The 12,499-nt window shown below is 34.1% G+C and overlaps 1 protein-coding gene across 1 annotated transcript in view; it reads right to left on the minus strand.

The window, feature by feature from the left end:
- Positions 1-8,113: 8,113 nt before the first annotated feature.
- LOC108362317 (cystathionine gamma-lyase-like) overlaps positions 8,114-12,499 on the minus strand; it is an 80,763-nt gene continuing 76,377 nt past the window's right edge. The window contains exons 5-6 of the mRNA XM_017615258.1: positions 8,201-8,354; positions 8,114-8,128 (exon numbers count right to left, since the gene is read on the minus strand). Coding sequence (XP_017470747.1) covers positions 8,204-8,354 — 151 coding nt within the window. The 3' untranslated portion in view covers positions 8,114-8,128; positions 8,201-8,203. The remainder of the gene's footprint in view (positions 8,129-8,200; positions 8,355-12,499) is intronic.

Genomic DNA, 12,499 nt, shown 5'->3' on the forward strand with positions numbered 1-12,499 from the left:
ACGAAAAATCTTAATCATCCTTAACTACGGGAATGGCAGTATCGAGGGTATGAAACTTTGGTTAGGCGTGTTATATACCGTTGGAAAGGTAATTGTATATACCTTCTCATATAAGTTTTATTTTCAGGTTTCCGAGACACTTACACAATAATACGAAAAAAAAGAAGACAATAGGTCATATATTAAAAATTAAAAAAACCGCTGTTTCGAGTTACTAAACGCTAAGCGACCACAAAGCTCTTAAAGAAAAATACCTAAGCTTTCTTTTGAGCAAAAAAAAATAATAAAAAGTACCCCATTTGAAAAAAAAACATAAAAATTATTTTTTATTTAAAAAAAAAAATTAAAAAAAATTCATTTTAATTAAAAAAAAATAAAATTTGTAAAGACTGAAGAGAAATCTATCGAAAACATTCCTGAAAAAATTTTCTAAATACAATAGGTAATTAGTTATATGGATCCGAAAAAATGGCCGTTTGACCAAAATGTCAAAATTCTAGACCCTCCAACTCGGAGTGTGTTTGACCGATCCCATTGAAATTTTGTGTCATAACTACTATTTTTTAGGACTAACCTTGGTGCAAATTTCATCCCGATCGGAAGACATAGATTTCAAAAGTTGGGTCACTTGAGGTGAAATGCCCCATATATATAGGAGCATTGCTTTTAGCATGTAAGTTGCTTTTATACTATTAATTTTCTTTTAGATCGCTTGATCATTTTCCTTTCGTGGCACAATATTAGTTCTTTTTTGCACATTTTTCCTTATTTTTGGGCAGTATATGATCCCATGGAACGACTTGCTCATTACCCGCAACCGAGAGCAAGTGATCAGCAGGCAATTTCTAAGTACAGTGAAACCCGCTTAAGAACCCAGCCCCCGCTTAAGTACCTAACCCGCATAAGTAACCAACATTTTGGGGCACCGTGAATTTTGGAATGTAATCTGAAGAAAATCCCTCTCTTAAGTACCTCCCCGCTTATTTACCCAACCAGCCTAAGTACCTTCATTTTTCGTACCCCATTTACCACGTGTTTACGTTTTTTAAAATGTTTTATTAAAAGGAAAAAATTAAATAAAACCAATGCGGTAAAAAAAAATCCAATCCGGGACCCGCTGCGCTAATCGGTGGAGCATTCGAGTCTTCAAATGATGAGTTTTCCTTATCCTTTCTTAGTTTGACATTCAATTAAAAAAGTATTTTTTTCAGAAAAGTTCATCAATGAGAATGGCGGCGATGAAGCGGAATATATAGCTGCATCGATGTCGTTTTTCCAATTTGCCAATAACCGCTTGTAATTGAAAGCACGCAACAAGATATAATAATTAACTTTTTTATGCTTAATTTTTGTGTGTTATCGTGAATTTGTATGCTAAAATGTCTATTCCCTATTTACATTTTCGTAGATGAGTCCGCCGAAAATTCGCATTTCTTTTAGTTTCTAGATGTTAAGCAATCTATGGATGAGTTTTTATTGAAATATCTTTAAATAAAGGGTTATAAAAATGATTATAAAAAGCTTCTTTTTTTTTAAATTTTTTAGTAAGTTTATATTCATATGCTTATAAACAACTTTTTTTGAATCTTTATTATAAGTTTACACTTTTACGCTTATAAAAAGCTTTCTTTTGAACATTTATTAAAAGTTTATATTTCTACGCTTAAAACCAATGTTCCTTTTCCATTATATTAGGCTTACTTTCCAGCGTTTTATAAACAAAAAATCAACGTTTTGTAAGCTTAATGTTTATAATTGAAAACTTAAAAAAACTTTCTTTAAGTTTATTTTGCTTGTTGGGAAGATTTTCTTTATTTTTTTATGTGCTTAAATAATGCTACGGTCTTGGTTTTAAGCTACGTATACTTCATTAAATGTTCATGTTTTATTCAAGGATTTACATATTTATGTAAGTTAACAAAAAGATGTAACTACATCAATAGTTATGTTCCTCGATACGGGTACTTAAGCGGGTTCTTTTAAGTACCCAACCTGCCTAAGTACCTCAAAAGGCTGTCATTTTTCGTGAGGTACTTAAGCGGGTTTTACTGTACCTAAGGACCGCCAACATAGGCATATTTATGTATGAATGTATGTATATATATATTTATGTAGTAGCATATGTTTTTCTCCGACACACCATCGTAGGAGAAGCCAGGTGAGTGCTTTCCTTTCGGTAATTTTTGATATTTCCTATATACATGTGACCACTCGGGTCCCTTATGTACATACATGTGTACATATATACTTAGGTACTTGGGAAACAATAGGGAAATAACAATAGAGGCGCGGTACAAAGAAAAAACCTGTGACTTGACGTGACTGAAAGACAAACTGACGGACTTGGGTCCGGTTTTGGGGACGCTGTAAATATGAGAGGAGTCAGCACAGCGTCCATGGCTTCCCGTACCAATTACGTAGAAGAGGGTGGGTAGACTCCGCTGACCGGACAGGCCTTCTTTTCTTCTTTCTTCTTCTTCTTGGCTTCATTTTCCTCTTCTATTTTTTCCTTTTTTTTGTTTTTTGCAAACTATGAAGTACATATATCGGCATCAGAACTGGGTCGTAATGATTCCTTTAGGAATTAAATTACTCCCAATTACAAATTACAAGGAATTGTAATTTGGAATCAATTCCTTCAGTCCACAGCAAAGGAATCGATTACTTTCTCAATTCCTTGACGTAATTTCAAATGTAATTGTTTTTTTTTTAATTCCATTACAAGGAATTTCATATTGTAATAGGAATAAATTACGTGCTAGTAATGTAATTTTTTTTCCAATTCCTTTGAAAGGAATTGTAAAAGTAATCGAGAAACTGAAAGTTCATTCAAAGATTAAAATCGAAAGCTCACATTGGACATCTTCTATGTATATCTATATATATAAAAATGTTGTGTTCGTATGTCACGGTCATCAAAACTCGAGAACGGCTGAACCGATTTGAATAATTTTTTTTTATATTATTCGGTATAATACCAGAACTAATGATATTGCGAAAATGTGGAGGGTTGCCACCTATTTTAAAATTTTTAAACCCAATTATTTTGATAAAATTAATGAATTCTTATAATATGGGTATCAGGTTAAAGAGGTTTAAGAAATATAACTGCTAGAACTATTTTTGACGAGGGTTGCCACCAATTTGAAAATTTTAACTCAGTTAAATTGATAAAATAAAGAATATTTTATATCTTTTTAAGTATCTTTAGTTAAGATTTGCATTAAAAAATTTTAAATTATATAGAGATTTTGAAAAGTTTCAGATACAATTACAATATAAAATACAACGTGATGTACATTTTTTCTTTAATTTGGAGGTATATTTTAGCTTACAGGTTATCTTTTTAGTCACCTACGCCTCTAAGACGTTTGTTAAGGATTTAAGTAACTAGCAAATAGACTAGGCTTCTAGGGTTAAAACCCTTAAAAATATCCCGGATGTCTCATCTAAATCCGTCCATCCATTCCTGAGTGAAGAGAGGTATCCCATGGTGTCGGTTCTTCATTTCATCAAATTTGAAATCACTCTGTATCACTAAAAACTTCTAACTAAAACCTTATTGCACATCCTTTGGCCCAATTCTTTAATTTCAAATCATGTTTGAAGTTTCAAATAACAGTGCAGATATGACGACCCTTTCAAAAAAAAAAATATGGATTAGGGCATGGCTGCTAACACCAAATATCGTCCAAGTTCATATCTTCAATCTCGGCTATAAAATACTGTTTGTTATACCTTTCTAGGCTCGTGCCTCTGGTGCTTCAGCATAATTTTTAATGAAAAAAGCCACGATATTCTCATCATTGTAGAGAGATGAATTTCCCTGACGTTCTCACCACACCAAAGGAAAACAAGTAATTTTTAGCAAAAAAAACCGACTTCAACTCCCATATAAAAAAAAAAATATATATATATATCTCATGATCCACTGATCGGACCAGATTAGTATGGGACCACCTCTGAGACACTCCCTTTCCGATGCAAAAAGAATTATCGAAATCGGTTGACGTGGTCCAAAGTTATGCGGTAACATACTTAACAAAAAAAAAAAATATTCCGACGAACTGATAACCTCCTCCTTTTTTGGAAGTCGGTTAAAAAAACATGTGATTTTTCTAAGAATTCGCTTCGGTCTCGTGTGTTATTTGGTGTTAATGCGCTAACGCTTTTCATAAATTGGTGAAAGTGTGCCAACTCCGGCTACGGTGTAAATACAATTGCGCCGCGCAGCGCAGTGTTACCTTAATATGTCTAGTATGTGATTAATTTCATATATATCTCCATACCAAGTTCCGGTACTCTACCATGAACACTTCCAGAGATATGCAATATGAAAAGTTCGGTTTATATGGGAGGTGCCACGCCCCATCCTCCAACCATGCAAATATTTCTCCATGAGTATGGAATTGATCTTATATATGCATATATCCCCATACCCAGTTCTAGTCCTCTACCACAAATATATGCAGTTTGAAAATTTCGGTTTGTATGGGAGGTGCCACGCCCCCTTTCTATATCGAAACTTTTTTTAGCCTATAACCATCCTTGGAAGGTCTGCAGTAGATCCCGAAATTTCAAAAAAATCGGTACGGCCTTTCTCGAGCTTTGCGAACAGAAAAAACAGCTTTCAAAATATATATTAGTATAGACTAGCCAATATCTGCTTGTTTTGCTTAAAACACTACTAACGATGAAAATCGATGGATAAATAAACAAGTTTGCAAGGGTTAAGTGAGAGTGCAAGAATTTTTTGTATGAAATACTAGCAGGAAATAATGTTACTTATACGCCATATCGTACATGACCGTATGACCATGTTAAAGTTTGAATTTTTTTCAATCGCAATGCAAACTTAAAATGAAAATAACTTGACTAAATGACCTTATCTAAAAAAATGGGTATACAGATCCGTAACATACTACTTAGCGTTATCATCAAAATTTAGCCATAGCAATGCAATTTGTTTATAAAACTCTTAGGAGGTAGGATCTCCAGTCCGACAGGGCTCATAATTCAAGCGGACTCTATCCTCATTTGTAACGCAGGATACCAGTAAGAGTACTTCAAAGGCCCCAGAAGGCACGCCATTTTGGGTAGAATTAAGGGTACCATAATATACACAATTAAGTCAGTGCATTTTTATAGATACGCAAGGATTAGTCCAAGAGAACAGCAGTGCCCAAGGCAGCAACAGTTCGGGCGAGTTATGCCAGCTTCGACATTTATGGGTCTCGTCTGCCGCGCAGCGCGTTCGCGGTAGGATCTGGAAAATTTAACCGTTACCCTATAAACTGAACAGCTACAGTATAAGTTATTCAGTTTTCTTAAAGTCCAATTAGTAATACTACTTAGGTATAAGTTATTTATTCAAGGCAGTTAGCAACCAAGAAATTTAACAAAACTATCGCAATTCAACAGTAAAATTTTTTTTTTATACATTTTTCGATTACTTTTTAAATTACTGTGAGGAATGGAATTCGAAAAAAATCAATTACATTCCTAGCACGTAATTTATTCCAATTACAATATGAAATTCCTTGTAATGGAATTAAAGAAAAAATAATTCCATTTGAAATTACTTCAAGGAATTGAAAAAGCAACCGATTCCTTTGCCTCGAACTGAAGGAATTGAATCCTAATTACAATTACTGAGGAATGTAATTGTAATTGTAATGTAATTGCATTTACCCAGCTCTGATCGGCATGAGTATTTTTTTTGTTGGTGTGGCACAGTGGAGGGGATGCAAGAAACCCACCCCAACCGTTGAGCTCAGCCAGGAACCACGACCATGCCGACTTTCCACTCCGCCCTGCAACAAAAGTACTGCTACACAACACATTTCTAGGAGTTTATCGCCTTAAAGAAAAATCTTGCCATACATATAATATTATACCTCGATATGTATTTTATCGGAATCCGCAATAAAATTTTAATTTTTGCAAAAACCCGAAAACAAATTTAAAAAAATTGTTGATTCTCACCAAAAAAACCATCTCCTCATAAAAAAAATTATTTTAAGAATAGTTATCGAAAAACCCGCAATTTTTTTAAACATGTTTTTTATAGAGAATTAAACAAGGAATACGATGGTATAATTTTAAATCCCTAATTTACTGGTCCTTACTATCATCTTCAAAAAGTTCAACTGTTAATAGCTAAGCTAGCTTTGCAACAATTTTGACCCCATTATATATAGAAATGCTAAGCACGTTTCTTTAGCTTTAAAACGACGTTAAGATGAAGTCTCTACGATGCGCAGAACCCGAGATTTAACGATTTAAAGTAGTACATGATTAGTCAGAATCACGAAAAATTGCAAACTATGACAGATCATATCTGCGAAGAGAAACAAGAAAAAAAACATTCCTCGAACACGTGTTAGCTTATTTCATGTATAGAACCCATAAAAAATTTGAAGCGAATCGGAGACATGACATACTTTTTTTACGAAATCCGTCCGACTTAAAAAAGAATTGCTCATACATAGAATTGATTTAACCCTGATATTTGTGTATTAGGGGGTTATTAGAATCCAGATAGTAGCTTAAAAACTACTATATTCGAATATACACAACCCTAGAATACTTCATTTGTAACTTTGACTTTTATTTTTGCCTGAAAAAATAAGACAATTGCCGATTATTTTCTGCGAAAAAAAATAAAAGGCAAATTTTAAATTTGCCTTAAAAAAATAAAAAGCAGAATTAATCGGTATTATTTGCTCAAAATAATAATAGTCAGAGTTTTAAGTCATGAAGGGATCACAGTCTACAATGAGAGATGAGTCTAATGGTACCTTTGAAAATGCTATAGGATAATTTTTTTCACTACGCTTTTTGATGTAAAAACTTGTAAAAGAACTTTTATTTTCAGTCTCTGGTTTTTAAGAATACGGTCCAGAAATTCTAGTGTATACCTCTAATCCAGTGATGCACAGCGTTGTCAGAGCTTCCAATACAAGCGAAACATTTTTGTTTCAGCATGTGTGCACACAACAATTCCCAGTAGGCCGCCAGGCAGTGCAAAATATTAATACTTTCCACCTGACTTTTCAACTGCGGAGCATAACAACTTCCATGACTATCGCACAGCGATATTCGCCTTCGCATGAATGACTTTGTGTAGTACAAAAACCAATAGAGTGAAATCGTTCGTATTCGAGCGTGGGCCCATGCTAACACACATGCTTTTTTCATGTGATCCTTCATCGCATCTGATACATAGCAGCTACAACTTAAGATGCTGAGTACGTAGTTGCTCACTACCTAACATTGTTATCTACGCGCTTCGTATCAAATTCTTACTTCGACTTCTCCTACTTTCCACCCAATTTAGTCAGTTGCAAATTCATTCCTACTCAGAATACGCGTGACTAGGCAATACATTTTTGTAGAACCTGCGGTCAAACTAGCAAAAGCATATATGCTGGCATAAATAACATAAGGAGCACCTAACAAATTGGCCTAGTGGTAAAACAACCTGCGCTGAGCTACTTACTGCAAATACTTACTTACTACAAACGCAAACTTGCTGGTTGCTAGCGTCGTAAAAGTGCGGCAGCTTCGTACACACGACTTGTACGTAAAAGCCGATTGACTTCGTTTGGCTCACGTGCGGAACTGGGGCGATTTTTGCTGACATCATGTTTACGTAAACAGTCGCTTGTTGTTGACTTTGTCCAGGATGAGCGAATCCGGACCCCAAAATTAGGAATTGGGTAAAGTCGAGCAATTGTAAGTGCATCTCGGTATGCAAATTATCGTCGTTAATAATCATATATTTACACCAAGGCGAATTCATACAAGGTGATCGCGGCTGCACAAAAACAAAAAACTACACTAACAAATTATACGCATGATAACAATCAAAACTCAAAAATGTACAACAAACAGATAATTTTGACAATCAGCACAATTCGCATTGATATCAGCTGATCTGCTAACACCACCTTGTATGAATTCGCCTTGATATATGTATGTATACCTATATTATGTATGTATGTATGTAAGTTTTTGTTTAGGTACTGTACACGTATGTACATATTGTACGTTAATACATTCGAAATTTGAAAGATAAATCGTGTTCAAGATTCAGAATTGTATTCATTAACTTTATAAAAAAAAAATAATTACATAGACATAACCGTAAGCAAAGACATTTCTATATCTCCAATCAAGTCCTCAACATCTTCTAATNTAATTACATAGACATGACCTTAAGCAAAGACATTTCTATATCTCCAATCAAGTCCTCAACATCTTCTAATCCAATCGAAAGTCGTATAAGTGAATCATTAATCCCCAATCTTTTCCGTTCTTCATCCGGAACTGAAGCATGAGTCATAATTGCCCTGAAAAAAAAGAAATAAAATCATTAGACATTTAAAAGTGAATGAAACTTCCAGACACATGATGCAGTAATAGAAGGTGATATACGTAGTGTCAGCTCGTTTCGACGGCTCCCTTACAAAAGGTTGTAATATTGAGCTATGAGATAAAGGGGATGAAATAATACTAAAATTAGTACTCTTTTTCGTCCATACCAAGAGTTATGAATGGCTTGATATTTTGTGACTTCAATCATAAACGGTATACTAAATTTACGAAAATGGTATATGGAAAGGTCTACCGCGAAGAAAATTAAAATAATATATCTAACGTATTTATGGGCCAACTTATCTGCCTTTCATAATATATACTGGTTATGTAAGCAGAAAAATTTTTGCGAAAAATGGTCTTGCTAGGTGGCGCCAGGGTCGATATTTTGAAAACCCGTATTTATGGCCCGATTTGGTGTTCGAATTTGGAGTGCTTAGTTGAAACATAATAAATTATAGATTTCCAAAAAATTTGAAGTATATTTGACATAACATCCATGTTTTATTTGCATTAAAAATTCATTTAAAAGCAATATTAACAAAATATAACTATGGAAATTATTGTCACGTAACGCCATGTCATGTGACGTTTCACACTTGGGGTTGTAAAAAAAAATTTAAACAAGTTGCATAAATTAAAAAAACTCTAAGAACAACTAGAATTACTCCAAATCATATTAAAACAAGTTTCATGAAAAGGGCCATGCACAATTCGCAGATTTTTGCGTTTTTGTAAGAAAAGAAAAAATTTACTTCCATTTTTGTCATGAAACGTCCCTCTCTTTAATTGCGTATATTTAAAAACCATACGGTTCGACTGTTCTTTTTTCGGTTAAATATAAGATAATTATGTGCTACACAAGCGCCCAAAGAAGCAAAAGAAAACAAATGTTTTTCCTTGTTTGTATCTCATTGAAACGTACGACTGTCACACGTACGTGCCGTATGGAAATACCCATTTATTACGTAATACATACAGTGGTAGACATATTTAAATATAGCCGCACCATATTTTGACCCTTTTCATTGGTTTCATTCTAGGTATATGTACAAATCGATGGTCCTCTGCAATATCGACACAACTCAAAATTTCACATTTCTCAATGCAGCCAATTAAAGGTTTTGTGTTTCGTAAATTAGCAATATGGAATATGTCTTGGAATGTAATTATTCCGCACTATTTGCAGTGACTCTGTATGGAAAATATGTAAGCTTTAAACTATATTTTTTTTCTAAAGCATATAGTACAGGCTCGACTGAAAAAATACGAAATAAGTATGAACTCCTAAGGAGCTAGACGAAAAGAACTCCACTGGTACTACTGAACAACGGTACAATACGAAAAATGTTATTTATCATAATAGCCCAATCACTTTAGATTTTTTCAACGAAAAGATTCCGGGAAGAAATTTTTTGACGCAGTTAGGTGTCTCCTGTGTAGGTGAACACAAAATGAAAATTTTTCCCCCAATTGCGATGTGGGAAGTGTCCGCCATCTTGGATTTTGTGGTTTTTACGATTTACGCGCGGATTTTGCATTATATTTTTTTTAACGAAAAATTCTAGGAATATATTTTTTGACAGTCTGTCTCCTGTTTTGGTGAACACAAAATGAAAATATTTCCCCAAATTGCGATATGGGAGATGTCCGCCATCTGGGATTTTGTGCTTTTTACGATTTACGCGCGAATTATGCATTCGATTTTTTCAACGAATAAATTTCAGAAAGAAACCAAATTCAGGAAGATATTTTTTGACGCAGTTAGGTATCTCCTGTTTAGGTGAACTCAAATTTAAATTTTTCCCCCAATTGCGATATGGGAAATGTCCGCCATATTGAATTTTGTGTTTTTTACGATTTGCGCGCGAATTTTGCACTTCTCGCAAAAAAGGTAATGAACAAATTTGTAGAGAATTCGATTCCCCATAGGGAATAGATATTTCATGTGCCTATCATCCGCCATCTTGGATTTTGTGTTTTTTACGATTTGCGCGTGAATTTTGCACTTCTCGCGAAAAAGGTAATGAACAAATTTGTAGAGAATTCGATTCCCTATAGGGAATACAATTTTCATGTGCCTATCATTTTTTAAACAATTATTTATTGCTAATATTATGCAAAAAATTCCCAAAATTAGGTAAGTGGCGTGGTTTCTTCGAATTTTGATCATTTAAACGGCAAAGTTGTAGAGAACAAAATTTCCAATAAAGGCATTATTTATATGTTCACGTACGACGTGTAGATCTCCACCAGCAACGCGCTCAATGCAGCGGCAAGAGGAAAGCTACTCAAAACACACAGTATCTCGGAGGTCGTGTTTTTGGCGCGTATTTTCAACTGTGGGTTCACCAATAGGCAGAGCCCATGAATAACTGTTTTCAGTCAGTTGAAACTGTAATTAGCAAACAGTTTTTGTCCTGTTATCAATTCGACTTTTCTCTGATTCTAAAGAGTTTTATTGTGGCGAAAATAACTATGTGTGGATTAGGACTACTGGTGAAACCACATAAAAATAAAACGCGCGAATAACTTTACCTCTGAGGTGGTGTGGAAAAAAGTTTTGAGTAGCTTCTCCCTTGCCGCTGCATTGAGCGCGTTGTTAATCGAGATCTACAGGACGTACGTGAACATATAAATAATGCGTTTATTGGAAATTTTGTCCTCTAGAACTTTGCCATTTAAATAAGCCACTTATTTCAAAAAGAAATTGCTCAAAATTAATAGCAATAAATAATTGTTTAAAAAAATTAATAGGCACATGAACATTTTGATTTTGTGTTCACCTAAACAGGAGACACCTAACTGCGTCAAAAAATTCCTTCCCGGAATTTTTTTTAATCTTACGTCGATTTTGGTCTAAAGTGATCGGGCTAATAAAAGCATCAACAGGTTATAATTATGCCTATATTCACGATAAACGCGCGTCATGTACCACTGGTTTTGTGACAAATGGCCAAACTACGCCCTTGTCGGATTCGTAACAACTAAGTATAAGTCGATTTGCCACTGGAAAACATGGTTGTTTATCAACCTAATCCGCTATATAACTCAAAAGCATGACATTATTGGTTGTGTCGTTACTGCAGAGGACTATCGATATATACATACAATGTATGCGGGTAAATTTTTTTTCGACATCGTTCCTAGCAGATTCGGATTCTACATAAAATTCTAAGAAAAAAAGCCCTTTAGACCATAGCCCTAAAATCCATTTCGAGCCTGGGCAATTTTTAAAGAAAATATCTTTAATTAATACTAAGTCCATAATCAGATGAATATTTACTAAAGTGTTAGGAATTTTTTTTTTTTTGTAATAAAGAGTTGTGCTCCGGAGTTTTGTGATATCGAAAATTCATTTCTGATATCTATTTTTTATTTAAAGAACCGCAATATGGCGCTTCAAATCAAATCTACTATATATTTGTGGAAGAATGTATGTATGTATGTGCCAGGTTGCAGCCTAAACGGATGGACAGAATTGAATAAAATTTTGCCAAAGTATTTCCATGACTCCTGGACCTATAATAGGCTAAAAAAATTGGATCTCGCCAAGGGGGGAGGGGGATGGGGGATACCTCCCATAGTGAAAATTTTTAATCAACTCTAACTTCGGAATTATAGTCACATGAACTCGAAATTTGAAATGCACAGATACCTATGGTAGGTGCTTATGGAAAAATATATGTATATAAATGAGTTTGTAAAAAGGGGCGTGGCACATCTCATAGGTGTGGAATCTTTTATCAGCTATAACAGCAGGCAGTAGTAGTGATCTCAATGTATTGCACTTTGAAGATTTGTTATAATTGCTCAAAGTGAAATTCAGATAAATTATAGATGATATGAAGTTCACCGGGTTATCTTCTAGTCTTTAATATATACTAAGTTAATATATGGATTAATATTTACTAAAGTGTTACGAACGTTATTTTTTTAATACAATAGGAAAAAAATAACTATAATTTAAAGGAGTGACACACAATGGCTAGAGAGGTCGCATGTGTGTATTCTTTCATATACATATATATGGGCCGTTCTTACGGTTTATATATTTTTCATCCACTCGCTTATTCCTTACCGAAAATTTTAAATAAAAATTGATGTATAGAATTGACAA

The sequence above is a fragment of the Rhagoletis zephyria genome, unplaced genomic scaffold (genome assembly GCF_001687245.7).
Source record: "Rhagoletis zephyria isolate East Lansing unplaced genomic scaffold, Rhagoletis_zephyria_1.1 Rzeph_scaffold_00986, whole genome shotgun sequence".
Taxonomy (NCBI): Eukaryota; Metazoa; Arthropoda; class Insecta; order Diptera; family Tephritidae; genus Rhagoletis; species Rhagoletis zephyria.